The 23,813-nt window shown below is 40.9% G+C and overlaps 1 protein-coding gene across 2 annotated transcripts in view; it reads right to left on the minus strand.

The window, feature by feature from the left end:
• The window catches only part of usp53a (ubiquitin specific peptidase 53a), a 37,632-nt gene that overhangs the window by 8,426 nt on the left and 5,393 nt on the right, over positions 1 to 23,813 (minus strand). For both annotated transcript variants that reach the window (XM_030076176.1, XM_030076175.1), the window contains exons 2-13: positions 20,090 to 20,797; positions 18,501 to 18,593; positions 18,198 to 18,332; positions 16,505 to 16,615; positions 15,012 to 15,094; positions 14,642 to 14,726; positions 14,036 to 14,182; positions 11,536 to 11,685; positions 8,220 to 8,382; positions 6,342 to 6,488; positions 3,924 to 4,070; positions 625 to 1,408 (exon numbers count right to left, since the gene is read on the minus strand). In XM_030076176.1, coding sequence (XP_029932036.1) covers positions 625 to 1,408; positions 3,924 to 4,070; positions 6,342 to 6,488; positions 8,220 to 8,382; positions 11,536 to 11,685; positions 14,036 to 14,182; positions 14,642 to 14,726; positions 15,012 to 15,094; positions 16,505 to 16,615; positions 18,198 to 18,332; positions 18,501 to 18,593; positions 20,090 to 20,233 — 2,189 coding nt within the window. In that variant the 5' untranslated portion in view covers positions 20,234 to 20,797. The remainder of the gene's footprint in view (positions 1 to 624; positions 1,409 to 3,923; positions 4,071 to 6,341; positions 6,489 to 8,219; positions 8,383 to 11,535; positions 11,686 to 14,035; positions 14,183 to 14,641; positions 14,727 to 15,011; positions 15,095 to 16,504; positions 16,616 to 18,197; positions 18,333 to 18,500; positions 18,594 to 20,089; positions 20,798 to 23,813) is intronic.

The following is a 23,813-nucleotide window of genomic DNA, read 5'->3' on the forward strand; positions in this document are numbered from 1 at the left end:
ACCTCATCACTAATAAATTGTATTTTTTTTTTTTTTTTTTTTTACATATTTTTAATGACTTTTGCATTGAACTCAGTCACAGCACATGTTCAGGATATACAGTGAAGAATGAATAATTGAGCAGCACTTAAGCAATGTACTGTCAGGAGATAGTCTTGCATAATGCACTAGTGCTTATACCAAAAGTCGGCCATCAGCTAGCTCTCCCTTCTGAGTAGAGGGGATGTCAGCTAGTCGAGATCATTATCTCCAAACAAGACCTGCACTGCAAAGCCAACAAATGACAGCCCAGCACAATAACCTCTGCATATCTGCCTTGTGAGCATTTATGTTAAATGGGTATTGCTATTCTTAGAACAGATTGTTTGTAATCTTTAATTATTTAGAAATAGCAGCACATTTGAGATCCAAATCCTTGCACAAGTGGGGCATGGGATGACAAAGAAACACTGACAAGCCAGATTACAAAAGATAGCTCACTCAGCAGACAGGATTTACAAAAATAAGTTATATTGTTTGCTATTAAATCTGCTCTAACATACTGTGCAGTGCTACAACTTCAACAGACATATTACCCAAGAATAATAAGGCTGATTAAGAAGATAAAATTAAAGTATGCATTACCTGGTCAGATGTAGCTCAGGTATGGGCCTCAGCTCTTTGGAAGAGAGGTTTTCCACCACAGGAGAGTCAAGGTTTGCTGAACCATTGCTGAGCCTGTCACTGCTTTCGTACCCAGATTCAGTCCGCTGGATCTTCCAGTTGTCACTGCGGACTTTAAGGGTAGCTGAACCTTTTGACCTGTCCTTGTCACTGTAGCCACCCCGGCCAACTGAATCTAGTGAGCTTCGGCTGCCGCCAGTTTCATTCCTCTGCTCATCCTCATAGATAGTCATTAGGCTTTTGGGTTTGCGCTCCTCTCGGCCTCCCCATGTGAAGTCTCGATCTCGCTCACGGGAGGGTGACTGACTACTGGGCCTCCTCCGGGGGCTATGGTGCCTGCGATCCTGGCTTACCGAATTACCACCACCAACGCCACTTAAGACACTGTCGACATTTAGCGCTTCCCGCATGGGCTTCCATGGTCGACTAGACCTGTTTCCACGGCTGTTCGCTGCGCTTCCAGGACGCTCTCGTGAATCCTGGCTGCTGTCTGTGTCATATCCATTTGACAGATGGTCTAGCCTACGGCTATGGTGGCCGCTGCCACTGCTGGGAACACTGGGGAGCACTTGCACCCTTGAGTGAGAGCGAGGTTCATGGGAGGACCGCCCTCCCAGCTGTGGTGTTCGCTCTGTCCGAGTGGGACCTTTGCCCTGGCTGCTATAAAGTCGAGTGTCCAGGTATTGCTTGAAGCCATTCTCGGGAGGGGAGGCAGAGCGAGAGTAGGTTCTCTCTTGAATTGCATCTAGATGTAAGTGAAAGAAATATAATAGGAGTTTTATGTGACAGCACACCACATTCTCAACAGATACTTTAAGCACTGATTCATGAATATTAAAGTTTACTGTTTAAATTTTAAAGCTTAAATGTTAAAATTGCCCCAAATCATTTAACCAACAAAACCACCCAAGACAGCAGATTTATTGGACTGATATATCTACTCAAACTTCTGTCACCTCCCAGAACCCAGGGTTCCAATAAATAGGATGAAAATACCTGTATCAAAATTTAATACAATTTAATCATCTTTCATTTAAAGAGTGATGTGTGCAAATAGAAACTTTTAGCGGTCAAAGTAACTAATCCAGACGGCTGTAACAAGGAGAGCCACTTTTTCTGCAAAATAATGCTGATTCTGACGTGGCATTTTGGCTGGCGTCATATCTCCCCTGCTGCTCCTGTTGCCAGTGCCATGTCTCATGTTGCCAAGAACAAAAATTGACTTTCACAAACACCTTGACCCAAGACACAACACCTTGCTAAAGATAACAGCAGGTGGAGGAGAAAGTGAGGGAAGGGCATGATGACAACAGGGCAGTGATGTCTACAGATGAGAGGAAGGTGTAAATAATGTCCACCAGGAGGAGCGTGTTCATGTGCTGACATCCATGCAGATATTACTGAAAAAAGCTGGCATTGTGGTGTATGTGTACATTTTTGTGTGTGTAAAAAAAAAAAAAAAAAGAAATCTGCAGGTGATGTGTGCACACAACACAACAGTGTGCTTTGGATGTGTTTGTTGGCCAGACAGTTCTCCTGGAAGCTTGTACCGTCATATGAAACCGCAGGCACACACACTCCGTCATTCATCTGGTGCATGACATTCCAAAGCATCAAACAGGTTGCAAAACACTTTTTGTCATTTTTTTAAAATGAAGTGAAATTACCAAGATGACTATTTTATTAAAAATTGGAATCGTTTTGGCTAAAAATCACTGGGATTTTCACAGCTGGCAGGAAAATTACACATGCTGTACAAAAAATGTGTATATATCATAAGATAAATACAATAATGTCTATTAGAGTTTAATTAGGCGGCCATTAGAAGCTCTAATGATGAAAAATATTCCTGCAATATGAGTGAAAATGTTTTACTGTGTATATTCTTATCAAATTTTTCAGGCTCAGGCTCAGACAGTGACATGTGATTTATTGTAGGGTTATGGTCTCAGGTGTAACAAAGTGAACACATTAAGATACAATACAGATGGCCCTTGGAAGTTACCTCGCAAGAGGTGACTCCCTATTACACTGGATTTTGCTAATTGTGCGCAAGACTTAAATCATTTCAAATATTGCTGTCCAAGTCTTTGGCAATGTGTATGAGTTGCTGTTGCCAGCTCAGTGGTATCAGTGCATAAATGAAGCAGAGGTTCATTTTGAAAGCATGGTAACACAAATACCTCAATACAGTGAGAGATCATTTCGAAATGCCCAAATCCTGCAGTCTGAAGCACGCACCAGAGTTTCTTGAGCTTTTTCTCTGAGTGGCTCAAGTTTTTCTGAAGTAGGCTTTTTAACAAAGTGCTAGCCTGGGCATGAGGAGCACCGGGGTAGATTTATACTACTTACATTAACTGAAGTGTCACCTCCAGCCTTGCCATCCATCACAGCAATGACGTTAGCCTCCTTTAGCCAACTGCATTCAATCATAATGGGACGTGAGCCTGGTGCTAACATGGGCTGCTGTTGTTTACATGGTGGATTTTGTGTTACAATTGTGCTCTGTAATCCCCTCACAGATACTTAATTGAAAGCACTGATGTAAGCAAGGAGAGGACCAATCAACCTACTGATTAGAGCCGCCACACAAACTCATCACTTGTTGAGATAAGAGCAAGAGAGATGAGACAAATGAAGATGCTGGCAGGAGTATGAGGTGAACTTTCGGCAGATTTGACTAAAATCTTCCATTAACAAGTCGTATGAAAGATATGCTGTATATCACCACTTGTTGTCGTGTGTGTATTTGCATGCGAATGCTCATGTAGACCAGAACCAGTGGCTCTGAATATGAGTGAGGGATGAATGCAAGCTTGAACAGACGTCAGCTCTTAATCCCCTTTCTGACACATTGCTCCCAGACCCAGGCTTACATAAGGGCTATTCGAGCAGAGGGATAGCCTTTTGTTTCATAAAGCCTGGCGATTCTTATGCATATGTTTATGTATGGGGTTGCGTGTCTAGAGTGCTGCCTAGGTTTTAAGGACTAGTGTGCCTTTTTTAACACCCTACTTGCATCAACATGTGGGACATGTGGGAAAGGAAAAGGGTCGTCCTTTTTTCTCTCTCTCACTCTGCTGTATATACACAATCCATCTGTCCACATCTATTTCTAAATAATAATTTACGTAAATAAAGTAATGATAATCTACGTTACCTAAATTTGTTGACTACTTAATTAAAAAAAAATAAATAAATAAAAAAAAATCATTTATTGTTATCTCTAGTAATTTGGTGGATCGCTGAGGAGAGCAAACCTCTGTAGCGTGACTCTGGCCTCCGCTGGCCGCTCCTATCAGGCTCTCTTCTGGTTGGATGCATCCCCCGGACCTCTCCTGCTCGTCGGGCAACTTCTCTGGAAATCTCCCTGAGGCGACTCTTGGGATCACTGATGCCAATCTTCACTAAAAACAGGAGTGAAGACATTTAGCATGTCTTGATGGACAAAGGGGACAACACATAGATATCCAAAAAAAATGTGTAACAGGGCTCAGATAAGTACAGATATACACACATGGCTGCTACAAGCCACGTTGGACTGATGTGCAAGTAGTGAAGTCAAAATTAAATTAAAAATTATATTGCTTTGTACATGTTGGATGACTTTCCATGCCCAAACACTCAACTATTTCACAATATCATTTTTATTATCATTATTATTATTATTTTTTTTTTTTTTTGTATTTTAAAAATGTTATTACTTCTGCACACCAGATAACAGTAAATCTTCAGTGGTGACTTCATGCCAGTATCAGTAGGAATGAACAAAAATTGAAAAAAAAAACAAGAATGAAAACACATTTTTCAACAACCTCGCCCCTCCCATCAAATAAAAATTCCTTTGCTTTGCTAACTGATGACCCATCAATTTACACTTTTGAGAGATGCCTCTCTGCATTAGGCCCCACCCCAACAAACTGTTTAAATAGGAAATAACAAAATAACAAAAAAAAAAAAAAAACTTTAAGATGAGAAAGTTAACTTTTCGGCAGTAATTTTTTTCCAACCTCAGATGTACCTCTGCTGCATAAGGAGAAGAATTTACCCACTGCTGACCCAAAGAGGAAAAATGATCATGTACATCTATTTAAAGATAAGAAGATATGTATGGTCACTATACCCTCCTCGTCTCTCTCCTTGCCAACATTCTTCACCTCTTAGCCCCCCACCTCCCTTCAGCACAGTTGCTGAGTGTGTAGATGGGGTGGGGTGGGGGCTTTTCTGCAGATCAATGTACTGAAATAAACGGTACACTTTCTGCAGCTTGAGGGAAAAGGCAGCGAGGTGGAACTACGGCCATGCAAAAGCCATCTCTCTAAAGTCTGTCCTATATCTTTTGTGAGCATTCACTTTGAAATGCAATACCACTGAAAAAGTTACATGTGTTCAAATGCAACTGAAATAATGTCCCTTTATGTAGCTATTTTATTCATTAAGTCACATATTTCCTATTCTCTCCAGTACAAAAAACAGTGGATTGTGTGCATATTCAAGCTATTATTGACTGATTTCTTGACATAGAACTAATCCAATGAAAGCAAACATTTTGTGACATCCAGCTTCTTTTTTCTGTGCAAAGCTTTCTAGTTGGACTTTGTTGCTCTGGAAAGCTTGGAGTATTGGTGGCATTTTTGTGTGCTGCTATCAACTTGAAACTCAAGGATAATGACAAAAAGGAAAAGAGGACATACATACATATATAGGGATATACACAACTCCGCACAGCCACACACCAACACTGTAAAATGCAATTATACCAAATGAGCTGCAATTTCACTACCTATTGTCAGCAACAATCCTTGACCCTGTTTTCATCACACGCTTCTCTGGGCCTGAATTTTGTTTTCTCTTAGTGGAGTATGTTTCATTGTCTTTCCAGTAAGGGCATTTACTTATTTTGCCATCACTCTTACCTTCTCAATACAAACTCCCTCCTTGTACATTGGTATGTATGTGAACAAAAGGTAGCCTTGTCTAACCTCTCTCCAATGTCCCTAATCCCCTCTGTGTTACGAACACGGCCAGATTTGGTTTTACAGGGAAGGCATTTAATTATCTCTTCCTCTGGCTGCTGTGCCCTATCCTCATTTGTCATGTTTCTCTATGAACCCACATATTTATAAATTACATGGTCTTTCAAGGCCATTAACTTACACTACAGTGGCCACACAATGCAACCCATCCCTCCTTTGTTTCGTTGACCTAACAGCACTGCAAAAACACAAGTCACTTAATCTAGAATTAAGTATTAAAGACCAATTTGTTAAAACAAAAATAAATTCTTAGATCAGCCATTTTTTGCCTCCCAGTTTCTCCTCTTGCACAGCAAAAATATCCATCTTAACAAGCTATTTATTCAAGTACCAAAGATTAAAACTGAGTGAAAAAGAGCCAATGAAGAGAGATAATTCCACTTGTTTCCAATATAATATGCCTGTCGCCAGAGGTTTCATTGAGCAAACAACAATATCATGAAATAACAGACTCTACAGTACTTTCAAGATTATCAAGGAAAGTCCTCTTTCAATCTGCATTGTAAATAAGTGAAATTATCTCAATCAAAAGGATGTTAATGTTTCACTCTGTTCCCGGTTATAAATCTCTCTCTCACTTTCATCTCACTGCACTCTCACCACATCCATTTATTCTGACTCTCCTCCACTTCTTTTCTGTACCTGGTCCTCGTCCCCCGCTGGTCTGAGCACTGCTCCTGCTCAAAGTTGAAGGGGCCTTCTGTTTGAAGGAGCCTTGGCCCAGCAGAGTGTTGAGGTTCTCCCTGGTGAGGTCGAGCTTGTTGGGGGCTAGAGGTGGAGACTCGGAGCCTGAGCAGCAGCAAAGAGGAAACACAGACAGATTTTGAATTTTCTAGGTAAATCCATTAAAGCTTGAACGAACAAAAGAGGAACACATCAGACCTAATTACTAAAGTCACAAAAAAGTTGCAGAAGACTGACAACACAAGAAAGCTGATAAGAACTATGAGTTGTACTTCACTTGAAAAAAAAAAAAAAAAAAAAAAAAAAAAAAAAAAACTAATGACAACAAAATTTCAATTAAGAAACGTCCAAAAAACGTCTTCTTGGTTTTGGAGGATGATCCAGTTTGGTCCAGCGCCGTGCCAGCTTTGATGGGCAGTGAGCGGCTGCCACAGCTTGGACCTGAGGCAGGGCCAGCATGGAGAGTTAGAGGAGGATCTTTAAAGGGGATAAAAACCTCCCCGACCAAACAAATCCAGAGCTTTATAATCCACACAGCAGAGATGTTCAGCTGTTGTCATCAACAAAATTTTATTGCTGCCAGCACAGGCGACTAATATGGATGGGATTTTAGACATCACAGAATAGAGAGAAAAGGAAAACACCCTCGCAGGGTCTCTTTTTGTGGTATCTTTGAGTCTGATTGCACATGAAAGTGCAGTGCAACAATCCGCATTAATTTTTAAAGATAGAGCAAGCAAACCATGCAAAAACTGCACACTTCATCCTACATGAAAACACCATGTTCTCCAGATTTCCTGCCCACACAGAGGGTTTGCTTTTCTACTGAGCGCTGTCTCAAACTGTCTGGATGTACGGAGGCTAATAGTTCAAAAGAAAATAAACACACAAACAGATAAATAATGCCTGACCTCACAAGTCAACCTTTGTACTCAGACTCCAGACTTAGAATACAGCTTGGCATACATTTCAGGGTGAGCCACTTCCGAGTTCAAAACACCAGACAAAGTATCAGCTCTGGCTAAACTCACTGCTGTTACATCCGCCCAGCTGGGATTGCACAAACTCTCTTTGCAGCACTTTGTTTTCAATCCACACCCCACAGCCAACTCTAAACTTACTTTACTGGTTAAATATAGCATCGCCTTATTAAGCATGAATTAAAAGGGAAAGATGAATAATGAATGTTGTGTGGTTCTCGTGTATTGGCACATGTAAGGCACTGGGCTGGGGGTGTCCTTTTCTGTAGACTGGAAAAGGTTGACAAAGCAGTTTCTCTCTTAGTTCTCTGTAATGATGCTATCCTATCTTATATATCTAAAAATCAAGAATATGAACAAGTGCATTGTTGGGTGGTTATGCCATACACAAAAACACTTGTTTTCATACTAATGAGTGTGTTATGGTGGAGCATAACACCGAGGGGTAATGTATAGGAGATAAAACAACGAAAACAATATAAAAAACAATACTTAATAGGCATGCTACCAAGCAAGCCAAAATCTGTCAGGAGCTGGTTGTTGTCAACACCAGATTAGGACATTGTTTAATCTTATCTGACATAATGAGACTATGTTGCCAACAGAGCTGAGATAATAATGATGCAGTTGATGCTAATTATGATGGTGATTTTCACTTTCATCATGAAAGCCCTTGAGCTACTCTTTATTGGGGGCCTTGTTCAAGTAAAGCTGGGAATACAGTCAAAACTGTTAACAACATGAGCAAATGGGACAGAGACAAGAGTGTCGTCTGAACTGGCAGGAAATCCTGTAATGAAACTTTACTTGGGGGTTACTTTGGCATCTTTAGATCTAATGGGGTCACACATCATACCTTCTCCGTTAACAGGGGTCTTGTAGTGGGACTGGCCACTGTTTTGGCGTGAGGCGTCATCTACAGTGATGGCGCTCCCGTCAGGGTTGGAGTAAAAGAGGAGGAGAGGCTGGAAGTGACCTTTGATACATTTGGAGACCACATCTTTCCACCTGGATCCAATCTACGGAAAAACAGCAAGACAGGGTGACAAGGTCAATTCACATGCACGTTTAAACACACCATTATACTTATGCAGCTGTGTGCAAATGCATGTATTATTGTACATGGGCGGGAAGGATATATGGGCAGGGTGGGTGACAGATTTATTGCTAGTCTACTCTCCACTGCCAAATGATACTTATGACTCCATAAATGAATTCCTTTTGATGAGCATAATCTGCTATTTATATGCTTTTTTTAGGGATCATTACATAGAGTTTCGGTAACAATACATTTTAATACATCAAAAGGCTCCACAATATAGGATTCTTAAAAACGGATGTGAGAAATTTTACAAGTTCATGAGCATTTCTATAGATTAAAAAAAAAGAGAAAAAAAAACACGGGACCATGGTTTACAACAGACTTTTGAAAAGCAAATGGCCTGTATGTTTCACATAAAATCATTTACTGTCTCATAATTCAGCCTAGGTAAAAGGTATCAAAATCATTTTTTAAAACCGGATATTAACTCTTAGAACTACAATGCAAATTGAAAAAATCCCTCATACCCAACTCATGCTGCATCACCTAAAAGCCACAGCACAATTCAATTCTAACCTGGCAAGAAAAGTTCAGGCAGCATCCACAGAAGTTATAATCAACTTTAAGACAAAGTCAAAAGACACAGGCCTCCACATGTTTTGACTTGATCCGCATTATTTTTCCATAGGCTGACGTGCCACAAACAAAGTAAGAGGTAAATGCTCCATTGTTCTCAACTTTAAAACAAAACCTTGGTGCTCCTGCTGCTATTGTGCATTGTCTAATTTGTCTTGGAACTCGAGTGTATATTCCACTGAGGCATGATCACACAATCACATTAGCTAAGCCGGGTAAGGTGCGTGTCTCACCACAAAAGTGCCACAAAGGCATGCTGCAGGCTAACAGATGCTTGTGTGCTCCTTAATTAAGCAAATGACGAAAGGAGAGGGGGGAGCAGAAGGTAGGAGAGGAAAACTATAGGTACAGGGATCAGGCAGGGGCTTATGCAAAGAAAAATGAATGAAAAGATGTAGCAAAGAAGGAAAAAGCCAAAGAGAGCAAAAGAAATTACTGCAGATGAAACAGTAAAAAGGGACATTGAGGAAAGTGAGACAAGAATAGACTCCTTTAAATGGTCTCTGTCTGTGAACCATATTGAACAAACCAATAGTAATGGTTAATGCCAAGTATAGTCACACAATTACAGTGCTTAGCAACTTCTCTTGTTATTAAAGATAAAAATAACTTCTGACTGTGCAGATAAAACTCCAGTGGTACTGGGAAAAAAAGCAAAATAAGAAGAAATATTTTGCAGCCCATTTTATAAATAAGTACAGTGTTTAATCTTCATAAAACAGTAATTTTGATGCCTTGTTTGTCTGAGTGGTCCACCCTGGTTAAGCGCTGATCAAGGCACACCAGGGTAGTCATTTGGGTGGGTGGGGGGGCTTGAGGAGTCACAGAAATGCTGCCGAGTTTCGATCCAGGTATGGACTTGGCAGGCGCTGAGCACTGTAGCTCTTCCATCTCAGTCGGGGGGGGCTGCACACACAGCACAAGCTGCTGATGGATTGACACAGAGCCAGCATGCTGCTGCACCACAGTCCCAGGGAAAATAGTGAAGATGTGAGGTGCATACGAGGCAGGCTCACACATGCACGCCATAAAAAAAACACATCAAATCAGGAAAGAAAAAAAAAACAACAAATGTACAAGATGTTCACACAGGCACAGCCATTGTCATATGTAACAGATACAAATACACAGTTTCCACACACACACACACACACACACACACACACACACACACACACACACACACAACAGCATACACATCTATACCCTTGCTAATACGTATTCCTCGCACCCAATTATGTTTAATCAGTGAAGATCCAAAGACAGACAGGAAAACTCAGTAGCAGGTACATGTGCATTTTCACATCACTACTGTAGCATTTTGTGAAAGACTTGGGAAGGTATGTGTGTGTGTGTGTTGGTTCCACAACTATAAAGGCTCATCAAGCCTGGGGCTCATGAAGGGCAATCGATGGAGTCCTTATTGGCCGATAAAGGGACTGGTGCTAGAGATAAGAGATTGAACATCGCTACTCTCTGCTGTCACTTGTAAAACAGCCCACCTTTTTATCTACTCGCACAAGCACATTTTATGCACTGCGCCTCCTGGGCCAGGGAAACCTAAGGCTCAGCTGTCAGGTTTCTAAAGTGTGGGGAGGGGCTAATTGTACAGTAACTCAGCAGATGACTAAACTCTTTGTGTGTACAAAATGCAGATGTGCTTGCTTAAGAACATGTACTGTGTACCTTGTAGGTTTATGATGCTCTGTGCACATCAGCACTCTTCTCAGGTTTTGGTCAGAGCAGCAACACTGCACATCTTTAAACTGGTCCCATAGGTTTTTTTGAAGTCAACGTTGCGACACTTGAGACACCAATGAACTTGACCCTGACAATATACTCCCCACAATTCCAGCTTTCCGTGACACCAGTGCCAGGTTAAATAAAGACATTTCCAGATTTGTGTGTGGTAGCTTTATAACCTATGCAATATTTATTGTTGTCAACATGGCCCGCAAAGCCGGCTACAGTTTTTCTCCAGCAAAAAAGTAGAGTATATAGAGTGGACACGGCTCTGATGCATCAAGCTGAACTTTCTATTCTATTCCAGTGAAGTGTTCAAATACATGATGGGTCACAATTTTTCTCGCAATTTTGCACAATGAACAGCAGAACTGCATGTGACTTGAACTGTACGCAAGATGGATGGACGGAATTGTTTGTTTTTTTGCTGGCAATGACCATGGAAATCATTCATTTTGGAAAGAGTTGTATGTGACGGAGGCATAACAAAAATTGTGGACAAACTGCTGACCGGTGGTGGTCTGCAGAGTGGAAAAGTCTAGCGACAATGTTCACTCTAGGCTCTTCCAATTCAAATCACCGGGTCTGGGTCTGGCACTTAAAGACAACTCAACAGTCACTGGAAGTCTACAGCCGCTTTTACGCTGCTACATACATCGACAAACAAATATTACATTTTGTGTGATGTGTGGTGGGACCACTTCATCTGTGTGATGCATATCTTTGTGCCAGTGTGTACGGATTTCCTCACCTCCTTCACTGTGGCGTCGTCAAAGAAGACCCACTTTGAGGATTTGGTGTGGAAGGCGAAGGCACAGTAGTGACGGCTGGAGTAGCAGATCATCCCAACCAGCAGCAGCTCTCCCTTTTTGGCGTGCTCATCTGTCACCCTGTAAAAGAGCTACGTACATTCGTGTACACAGAGATAGACAGACAGACATACACACACACACACACACACACACACACACACACACACACAAACACCAATTACTCATCAGCATCAACACTGCACCAGCATGGGCAGGCCAGTGAGTGATGTTGATAGCTAGCGGAATCAGTTACTCCATCTGTTTATAGATTAAGCTCTGAGGGAATGAACCGGCATTGATTTCACAATCAGTACGAATAAGGGCTGGTTTAAATCAGAGCTGTCATAGCAGCACTTGATATCGAGACCACCGCTTAACCACAGCGGTCCACAGCATTCTTTGTGAAGGTCTACATACTGATATACATATCTTCAATTGTTCAGCTTCCCAGGAAAAATACTGGATGAATCAGTGGACTAACTGCTGTATCCTTTGACCTTAACAGAAACCCTGTAAATGATGGGACTGTGGTAGGGCTGAGCACCAAACTGAGCTCTCTGAACACTGAACGCATGTTGATGAGGCAAAAGCACAAACCCAGAAATATGTATTTCAAAACACATCTTTTTAAGAAGTACCTCAACTCACCCTATCCCTACTAAATTATATCCCTTCTCTTCTGCTGTTCAAATAAATCCCTTCTACCTCTTCCCTAAGCTCTAATTTGATTTCTTTACCAAGTAATTTTCTCTTAAATGAACATCCACGGCTCAGAGGAATATTACTTGGTCACCAACCCTGACCTTTGCAGGCCTCATTACTTGCTTTTCGTGAAGTTGGTTATCTTGAACTAAGATAAATGCCAAAAATTCAACAACAGCCTTTCTCGGAACAAAAAGAAAAAAAAAAAAAGTCTAACTCCTACGGCTTTGAGCAGACCAATGGGGGAAGTGGTTGTGAAACAGCAGCCACTTGTTTCTCCCTCCCATGTTTCCTGTGCAGCCGGTTCTCTCTCTCTCTCTCTCTCTCCTCATTTGAGACAATAGATTCCAATGCAGGGGGAGGCTTCCTTTAACACCCAGTAAAGTCACATGAAACGCTCCCTAATGAATCAAGGCCTTTGTGGCAAACGGGTGGGATGGTGGGGGTTTGACTAATCCTTGTGATGGAATGCTTTCGAAACTCACAAGAGGAAGCTGTCAAATAAAAGGTCTGAATACTTCAATGGTGAAGTTATGTAATGTGTCAAGCATATGAGAGTTGGCCCTCATCTGAACTGTGCTGATTGATTTTTTTCCCTTGTTGTTGTTTGTGAAGCTCATCCAATACAGTGGACCACAGTACACCAACCACTAGGGAATATTTAGTTTGTTATGTGCCATTTTTAACTTATTATATATTCTTTGTTATATTAATGTAATTCAGATGTGACTCTTACAGTCAACTACCCAAATGTATGTAAGAGGAAAACATAATTTTATAGAGAGGGGGGCAGCTGGCAAAGCAAGTGTTGTGTAACACAATTAAAAACCACATCAACGCTATATAGTGATTATGTTTGGGTTTCAAAACACATGCTCACATGTAATTGTGATCAAGCATGTGTGAATATGAACAGGACAATGAACACAGTCTTAAACAGTTTTCTACTTCAATGACATCTATTCAGCCCACATGTTCACTGAGACACACACACACACACACACACACACACACACACACACACACACACACACACACACACACACACAGCTGGGGCGGGGGAGGGCTAGGTTGACAGGCTGACCAAGGCCAGCAGGGGCTTTTTGATGAGTGGCTCAGGCCAACTGGGCATTGGGCGTTTGACTGCTTACGCAACGGCCTCGACTTACAGAGAAATAAATCCCCACTTTATTTCCTACATATGCTCAACTGCACCAAAATAAACTGACCCTAACAAAGAAGGAAGCAAAATTTCAGTTGTGACAAACAAATTCTCATGCTACAGTAACCAAATAAGCCAGGTTTGGAAAGAAGTGTATGACATCCTTTCTGAAATTTAACCAATCCAGCACAGAAACATGGAGCTTATCCCCTCCTACTGAAAAGAAGGGTTCAGTGGTTAAACCTTACTTTAATTTTGTTGTGGTACACTCAGTGCTTTCGCAACTTAAATCTTTAATTGTACTTTTTGACTTAGCTGTGGAGCAGTGTGACAAGCCCTGTTCTTTGAACAAGTTTTATGTATTTTTGTTCTTTTTTAAAAAAATCTCATTTGAAGGATCCTGTAGCTTTCCTGTGACTCTGACATGTTTTTAAAAATGCAGCAACTCCAAACAATTCCACAAACCACAAAACATGACTAGTTTAAGTGCTTTTAAGGCATAAAAAACCTAATTATAGAATGGAGGACATAGATAAATTGTTGGTAATTGTGCAGCTTGGAATAAACATGCTTACCCCAGAAAGATTGAGATGAGGTCCCAGTGAGCGGATAACATCCTCTGTGAGGTCTGACTGCTCCGAGTCCCAGACAAAACCGATGGTAACAATCTCTGGGGAGTTCATGAGGACCCGCCGGATCTTAATCCTCTGGCCACAGTTACTCTGGAAAATAAAGAGAGCCACAGAAAGAGACTTTATTACCCAAGTGGACCATATTAGCCAGCGCAGTGTCAAAGTGGCCACCCTGCAAAAACAAATATCAAAGAAAATACATTAAATTAATCAGAGTCCTGCAGAAACTGTGTACCTACAATTTGTTTTTTTCTGTGGTAACAGCTGAGACTGTCGTATTGCCATGTACGGAAAGAATAATTCATGACCACAAAACTAAGCTAGACAAAAATATGAGCATCTAGCATTTATTTACAAAAAAAACCAACAACAATGCATTTTCTCACTTTTTGCAGATTAAAGTGTTTTGTAGGGCAGTGGGGTATTTGTTACGCTGATTGCTCTTTTTTGCTACTACCAGACTAAATGACCTTTCACAGACTGAGAACATTTGTTAGCAATCTAAAAATAAATAAATAAATAAACAAACAACTTTGCATTGGCATTTACCGGACAGTTACGAAGATCCCCAATGGTGCTCGCTGCTTGTAACAGCTCCCCAAATGACTCGTCTCTGCGCTGATACACCTGTTGGCTAAGAAAGACGGCAGACAGACATACTGTCAGCAGAAGTGGAAGACAGAACAAGCCAGGGACAAAAGGGCAGACTAAACTAAAGTAAGACAAATGCGGACAAGTGAGGGTTAGGACACCTGCAGAGTTCAAATCCCTGTGTGTGAAATGTCCGCTAAAAAGTGAAGGGGTAGCCTGCTTAACAAGGGCAGTACAAAACGTGAAAAGCAAAAACAGGGTGGTGCAGGACAGATAATGGTAAAGTAAGTGTCATATTGCTGGTGAAAACAACACCAGAGTGCCTTACCAGAGGGCGGTAGTGGAGACATAATGCACCAGCTCAGTAAATGGCAGGGGGTCGGAGGATGCCCCACAGCTACGGCACACAGACTGCAGAGGGGAGAGTGAGAGAGACCGAGAGGGGTGACAAACACACAAAAAAATGACACATGGGTGTTACTGAGGCACCGCATAGCCACTGCCAAGCACTAATTATCAAGTCAGCATGTCATTTTGCAAAGGGTGGGTTCGCAGATAGTCACGGTAAAAGAAACCCCTCCAGGCTTGTTTTGTATAAACTGTGGAGAGATATGATGGAATGCAAATCAGACATGGCAGCAGCAATAGTCTTGGAGATAGCGGAGCTCAAGTCTTGCAGCTTTTCTCCGTCATCAATTACAAACAGCGGTCTCTATAATATTTTCTAATTCCGTAACATTAATGATTAATATGTCAAGTGTCCATTTTATTTCTGTAGTCAGTAATCATTCATCAGTCAAGGCAATCCACATCAAGGCAAATGGTGGAAATCAAATATCACAATATCTTTGATCGAATACCTCAATTTCAATATTGGAAGGATGACTACTGGTGGTTTTTGACAAGTCATTACTAATGTGAATATGACCAAGCAGGTAGAGGTAAACAAAACAACAGTTACAACAGTCTAATAGGTTTAGGAAATCTCCTCCCTTTACTGTAATGCAGCCTTTAAAACCAACTGGGAAAAGAAAGCATTTATGTCATACTACGATATTATGATAGCAAAAATCCCTCATGATATCTCGACTCATGTCACAATATTGATATAATATTGATATGATGCAAAGTCATCCTATTCAGAGTGCAAGGCCTGGATAGTGCAATCATTGTTGGATTGGGTGCCCTGAATTCAGGGTGGAACAAAATCCACTGACTGAGCCTCTGAGGGATTTATTCCAAAGGCTGTTATCTATTTGATGTAGAGATAGCAGAACTGGTTTGGGACTAAGGGACAGTGTCAGCGATGGGCATCATGGCCACAGGGCAGGGTGGTGTGTGGTTGGCTGGAATGTATGTGTACACCATCTTTGATTTATCTGGTGCTGCCGCTGCTCTGGGCAATCCAACCGGAAACACCCTCACTATTCCAGTGGGGTAACCCAATCTCCCAACATGACGGATTGAATGGCTACTCTTTCAGACAGTGATCCATGTGCCTGTCTGTTTGTATGTGTACGCTGCTGAATCTTCACATTGCCTGGGTTAGCGTGTTCAGTTTGTCCACACACTGTAAGGCGGAGCAAACATTATGTATAAACTAAATCATCTGCAGCTATGTGCAAAAAAAAAAAAAAAAAAGCTACACAGCATGATATTGTAATAAACTCTGCATCCACAGACTGATGCTGTGGCACAACACAATTCATCAGTGTGAATTAAAAGTCAACACCTCTTCCACATATTGTTGGAGCAGCTGGAAGCAATCATCTATCAAGGTAAATTAATTCACCAATTGATTAATTCTAAACGCCAACATACCTGTTCATAAAGTGACATAGCAAACTTCTGATGCGTGATGCATGACTTTGAAGTGCAGGCATCTGTCTCCTCAGGCACAATATGCAGGTGGATCCTCTCCAGAATGTTCTCCTGTGACAGAGTAAGAGGTCTATAAGGAATAGGATGAAATATTGGAAGATTTCCTTTACTGCTGTAGGGAAGCCACTGCTTATTCAAACCACTACATGAGCAGCACTCCACATTCTCATTCCCACTTCATGAAGAAAATCATTTGAAGCACTAATAGCAAGTAGCAGCCATTACTTTAATTTTTCACCCCAGAATTTCCAGGAGCACAGGAAGTACAGGAGTACAGTAGCACACAACATCACAGACTCATGCTGAGTTCAAGCGTAAGAGTCATGTCAAGAACGTACCAGCAACAGTATAGCATTTGAGGAGCAAGTGGCACTCCATTTTAGTTCCTTTCTGTTGCTATGGAGTCCCTGTGTCTTTATAAATTATTAAGGCTGCATGCAGACTTGCAAAGGTCGTAGGCGCAACTTCACAGCCATTTAATTTGAAGCTGGCTAATTCTTCCCATAAATTCTCCCACAGCATACCTCTGCCAATGCATTACATGGTTGATGCTCAAAGGCAAAGACCTGTGTGGGGTTATGCATTAAGATTCCCCATAAAAGACATAGAGAAAGAAAATTTTGGCATGCACACTTTCTCTGAGATGGAAAAAGGCTATGTCAGAGTGTGTCTGTACGACAAGACTTTGTAACTGTATACAAAGCAAGAAACAAAACAACATAATTGTTTTAGCAAAGCATCTGATTTCAAAGTGCAACAGATGTGCTATTGCCTGACTGGATTCAAGTAATTTCTCATTCAAACAGCAACCAGTGTTATACATGAGTGCAGGAGCCCAAGAGTGAGGGGTTACAGTTTACGCTCGTTTAACCTGCGGTTCACATAAAACCCAGTTGGGTTATCACATTCTCTCCATTCATTGTCTCAACAACCTGCTATACAGAGACTTGATTATCTCTGCTGTTTACCCAGTGCTGTGCAATGAGACATCCTGAGTGAAAAAGTCTGAACACAGAATACAATGAGAACACATCTGTGATGTCTGGATTTAAGGTAACTATATTAAAATTAAAAAATGCAAGCTATAAACATGGCAAGAACAAGAAAACCTTATTAAGCCTGATGGAAAAAGGGAAAAATAAATTAAAGAGAGGTGCTACAATAAGCTGCAGTATCTGTTTTATATTGGATGGCTGGAGTCAAAGAGAACTGGAGTAGAAAAAAAAGCTGAGCCATAAAACAATCTAGAGTTGGAAAAAAAGTTCTTGCCAAGCAGTCCTCCCTTTTGCCAAACAGAACAAAAAAAATAGATATTTGTAAAATGATGAAGTGCCCATGAAATCAACTTTAAAGAGCAAAAAGGTGCTGCTGCATAACATGGTAGAACAGAGCAGAGGGGTTCAAACACAACTCTGGTGCTTACATAACCTGTCATGATGATATTTAGAGGCAGTGTGGCAGGGGTTGATGGGAAGGGAAGGGAGGGACACAAGCTCTTTCAGTGACCTCGCCAAACAGTTTGTTACAGTGCATTACCCCTAACTGTGTGGCAGGGTAACACACAAACATACACATTCCTTTCCGTTCACTCATCTCCCTCCCCCAGGATAGCCTGGTTACCACAGGAACTTACGAAGCACTCTGCGGCATCATCCATGAAGCCCAGCTGGAAGCGCTGCTCGTCCTTAAAGGTCTCTGCCAAGGCGTGACGCAGGTTGTCAGAGGGCAGGGCGCGCTCTCGACTATGCTGAAACTGGGAGAAAATGCCCTGCAGAGGAAAGCAAGAAGTTGTCTGCAGATTAATTATCAGAAATTTTGTTGATTTACACAAAGTGCGGCACCCTCACTGCTCAATATCCAGAGTCGTGTAACCTGACACACAGCAATGACTCAACGATGTTAGTCCTCATTAACTACGCTGGTAACTGCACCTTACCTTCAGTGCACAAAAGATGCACGAATCTCCAAGACAGAAGTGTCCAGGTAGTTGCCTCAAGCTTCGCCTGAAGATGTCCAGCTGCCACAGCACCTGGACAAGGGATTGAAGAGGCCACACATGAGAAAAGTCAAGGCTTTTAAACTCCTGGGCTTGACCTTGACCTTACCAATTCAGCATTTCTTACCAAACAGCTGAATACAAGAAAGTCATTGTCACAAGTGTTATGAAAGAGCTTCAACACCTTTAAATTTGCTTACAAGAAAAACGGCATTGTCAAGAAATCATTCACGATCAAAGGCTCAAAGCCAATCAATGTAAATTGCCGGCTACCATTAGCCATAAATAATTTTGCAAGAGCAGACGTCAAGATTTTCAAGTAATAGCTCTCTCATTTTGGAGGCAAACTCTCCATATCCTTTGGCTCCTTTTGTCGGATACGGCTGAGCGACAAGGCACCCGGACACACTCTCCGAGGTCATGCGGACAAGAGAGTGAGAGTGAAGACTTCCTTTGCGTAGAAACAAAGCCCAAGGTAATGATCATCTTCAACCAGCTAATCGGCTGTCTCACTATCTGACTCACAGTCCCTGAGAGTGACCTCACTGTGGGCTGACTGCAATAGGGAGCTGACTTGCCTGCCACTGTCCCATAAGACAAAAACAACCTTCCAGTAAATTAGTAAATTGCTAGGAAGTGATGACAAGTTTAGACAGTGACTAAGCCTTGGAAATTTAAAATAAGTGATGGTCATATTTTGAAGAGGGTGGAACACAGCGTACAGCCCCTACAGCCAAAGCGACAAGCATGATGAATGGAGCACACTGGGGAGGGATAACATCACTGCTTCTAATATGTCTGCTTAGTTGATGTGTCATCCTGAGGTGCAGCATTAGTTTAACTTGAATCACTTTTCTGAGGAAATATCTTTTTTCCCCTGAGACCTTTTTACTTGCCACTGCTTTTTGTACATTCTTGATATCAGTGAATAAACAATGTTAATTCATTTCAATAGAATTGCTTTTGTGTATTTGCATGTTTCACAATGTGGAAAGTGTATTAAAGCCACTTGCAAAAGGTAGCCTACTGCTTTAAAGTACATGATGCATGGATGAGCTCTAATGCTGACCAGCTCTACAGCCTGGAGGAATGCTACTGAGAACTGAAATAATAACCATCAAAGCTTTTAATTACTATACTTGTGTAATACCAAGGGATTTTGCAGCCTGCAAAGAGATAATTACTGACCTGCTTTGCAGTAATATTAATCTATTCCGTTTTAGTCGTGTTCAGTCTAATAAGAATGAAACCACATGTATTATAGCCACAAAGTGACATGAAATTAACCCAAGTTTAACCCTGAACATCACTTATAGGTTAAACTGAAAATGCAAAAGAGTAAAAATTTAACTTTTAAAACAATACATAAATACCCTCTACACTTTCTAAATTCCATCTCATATTTGGCATGCTATTAACAATTGTTCATTATCCTGAAAAGGGACTTGTGAACAGCTCAAAATGTCCAAGGTGTCAAGCTGAATTAAACACAGCTACAATCAACCGTGGTCACAGTATGACAGGCCTACCTGCACGGCACTGTTGAGGAAGCAGCTGTTTTGGCCCGGCTCGTTCAGCAGGCCTTTGGTGGGGGCTAGAGACAGCATGCTCCCCGGCTGGTAGGATTTGGCAAGATTGCCCCCCGGCTTCCTGAAGAACTTGACCCATGCCATTGGATAGCGGGGTCTGCCTTTTGACAGGTGGGAGAGTCAGACGACGGGGCAGTTTGGTGTTTGGGGTAGGATCCCTCGGCCCCTGAGGGAGGAACTCCCCAACAGTCTGAGGCTACGTTATTCCGCTGGCTGCAGAGACTGTCCTGTTACACATGAGCCTTTACTCCACTCCTGCAGCTCGAGAGGAACGTGTTTGCACTCTGTCTGCTCCTTAGAAGTCACTCGGATTTTAAACAAGAAACACTAAACAAAAAAAAAGGGAAAATTACAATGAAAGTCTCAGTTTGGGAAATCCTTTGATGTAGGCTGGCCTGGTGTTGGCATGAGATGTGTTTTGACGATGGAGGGGAACGCCTCAGTCATCCTCTAGTCCTGATGCTTGTGCACAAAGCTTCAAAACAGGCTCAGGAGGGAATGTAAACCCCAGGCGTCCTGAGGGGATTGCCACATGGTCCTGATGCTCCAGAGAACAATCAGTTGGAATAAATCATCCTTTTCCAAGGTTCAACCATAGAGAACATTTACCCGGGCATCTCTTGGCATTGGATATTGAATACAGCTGGACTGTGCAAGACAAAGAGAAAAGAAGGTCATTTTAACACAATGTAAAAATATGACTACATTTTTATGGAAGATATTATGAAACCTATTATCAGTTACTGTATGTCTGCTGTGATTGCCTTATTTATGATCTACCTTGTAAGTAACAGTTGAATGGAACAGTGAGTAGTTCTTAAATACACGTAGAGCACATAGTGTAGTCTGGGAATATCAGTCTCTCCATGGCTAGCTGTCAAAGTTGACTCTTTCTAGGCATGTCAATAAAGCTTATATATTAACTTTTACAGACACCCTTTGCACTGAGGGTCTGTCAACATCAACATCTGAAGTTGCACACTATCACTCAGTTCCAGTTTTCAAAACAGTACAATAATACTAGAATGTGAATAGGGAAAAATGCAGAACAAAAGAGAAAATACAGAAAAGCTACTATCTGCACTAAAGCAGACGTTGCATCAACATGTTGAATATCACTGACCTGCTATTCATTTGTATTAAAGTCACAATAAAATGAAAAATAGGCTAACTTTTTCAATTTGTTAGCTAATCTTCCATGCCACTACACTTGTCTATGTAAAAAAAAAAAATCAAAAGCACTTATTAAATTTTGATTTTCTGCATTTTTATGTCAAAATCCAATTACTTCTCCTTCCTGTAAAGCAGTGCATCTTCTCTCCCTAACTGACCTCTCCCTAACTGATTTTGTCCCTCTGATCTCCCTAACTGATCTCTCATTGGTTTTCACTTTTGAAAGATGCCTATCTGTGTTAAGCCCTGCCCCAACAACCTGTTTCAGCCATAACAAATATCTAAAAGTGAACAAAGACTCATCAAGATAAACTATGCCCATATCCTGAAGTAGCCTAAATGCCTGAGTTTGCACTAGCATGTTTTCATATGCTAAAAGAATGATTTTCAGCCTTTTTTCAAAATTATATTGTGGAGATAACTTCAGTTTAAAGTCCACAACAGTATTCTGTCCTAAAATATATTCTGGCCTAAAAACTGAAAATTTCCATAGTGAAACACTGCTTCAAGTTTCTTTTTCCCCCACTGTGTTAATTTTCCTGACAGAGACATTCTTTTATCAACTTAACAACAGACTGCCCTGACCTATTTTTTGAAAAACACGACATGAGCAGCAGAGCACATTATAACAAACCACTGAGGGTGCAGTTCAATTTATGATACCTACTTGCAGCCAAATCAACCAAGTGAGCAAGAGAAACAGAAATCAGCAGTGAACGAGCAGTATAAAACTATGGAGGCAGAGTTGTTAAGACACAGATGACTTCGAGAGGCTCTTTTAAATGTGTTGTCTGCAGGTTGTGCGCTGGTTGAGTTTGGCGGATGAGTGTTTTTGTGCTGCTTGAGGCAGTCAAATCTGTGTCAAGGTTACGAAAGTAGCAAATACCACAAAAGGGACATATACTCACAGTCCGTCAGTTCTAACATGTTTAATCTGAACATTACATCATGTTCTTTTACACTATTCTAAATGATAAGGCTGTGTTATGACTGTGTTATGAAAACTGAGGGCACAGCATGTGTACATCCGGTATAAAAACAGGAAGAAATGCGTGAGCAATAGTTTCATACGTGATACCAAGGTGAATCATTCTCTTTTTTAGCGCCAGACACCTAAAAAAATAATCTCAGCCACTGAACTTAAAATCCTCTATTACTCAGAGTAAGGACATGAAATACTGCCCTAGTTTGCACAAACAATTGAACTTCCCTCTTGTGGCAGGCTCCAGAAACCCACCAAGTTTCAACCAAAACCTGCTGGACAACATTTCCATCCTGGCATTTCAGGAATTCTCAACTGATCCAGACTTGTAGCCATGTAACCTCAGCACACCATGGAACCACAAGTTTAGCATAAACGCATTCACCTTTTTAATAATTCTACAACACAAGAATATTTAATAACCCTGTTTTTTATTTATTTTGCAACAGGGCTCCATAGCAACAGCATTCCACAGAAATCGCTTTAGCCTCATGTATCTTAAGACCTGTTGTCTTTTGGATTAGTTTCAGTGCTCGACGAGCAGGTTGAAACTATATAGTCCACCTTTATGAATGACATCATGTGCCCTTACTCACATGTTGCTCTTATCTGTAGTGGAATACAAGTTATCAGTTTTCTAATGGCAGTCCATACAGTTTGTTAAAGATGTGACCGAATGGTGAACAAAATTATTACTGACATTGCCTGACACAAGCTGAATAAGTAGAGCAACTGATTACAGGTTAAGAACTAGAACTAGTAAAAAAAAAAAAAAAATCTCATCAGTATATTGTCCCATGTATACATAAACATTTTTTTTGCAATGATATCTCACAAACTCACTGATATCTCACAATCTCACTGACAAAGATATCTTACAGTTTAACAATTAACTTTATTGTCAAAAATGACATCAGTGTACTGATATCAAATAAATGTGACTGGGAATTTTATAATTATAAATAACTGTAAATAAAAAAAAAAAATAGAGCAACATATGTATAAATTAGGCCCTATATCTGCTAAATAATATATTACATTCTAATACTAGTTGATCTCTATACAGATTTTCTTAAAAATTCTTAATACCATATCTCAATCACTCAAGGCCAAATCAAATGGAGTTCACAAATCAGTCTTAAATTCATTCCCTAATTAAATAAGAGTATTGAGTGCCATTTAAATAAATTACATTAACCTCTAAGATGATTTAGCAGCATCTCTTCCATGCGCATGTCCCACAAAGCATGAAAAAAAAAAAAAAAAAAAAAAAAACACCAACCATCCCCATGTCCAAATAATTTAACATCAAATACAGTAGCATGGGGAATGAAGCTAATGTATGTTCTGGATCGAGATACTGATGACAACAGCAAGAGTAAAGACGGCTCTGCCTTTCTAGTCATACAAACTCGATTGCATTATGGTAGTCTATCTGAAAAACTGCCAACCCCACTTAGGTTAAACAATCTTTTAGTCTGAGCTAAATTGGCACTTGCTGACAACAAC

This window comes from Myripristis murdjan, chromosome 18 (genome assembly GCF_902150065.1).
Source record: "Myripristis murdjan chromosome 18, fMyrMur1.1, whole genome shotgun sequence".
NCBI lineage: Eukaryota > Metazoa > Chordata > Actinopteri > Holocentriformes > Holocentridae > Myripristis > Myripristis murdjan.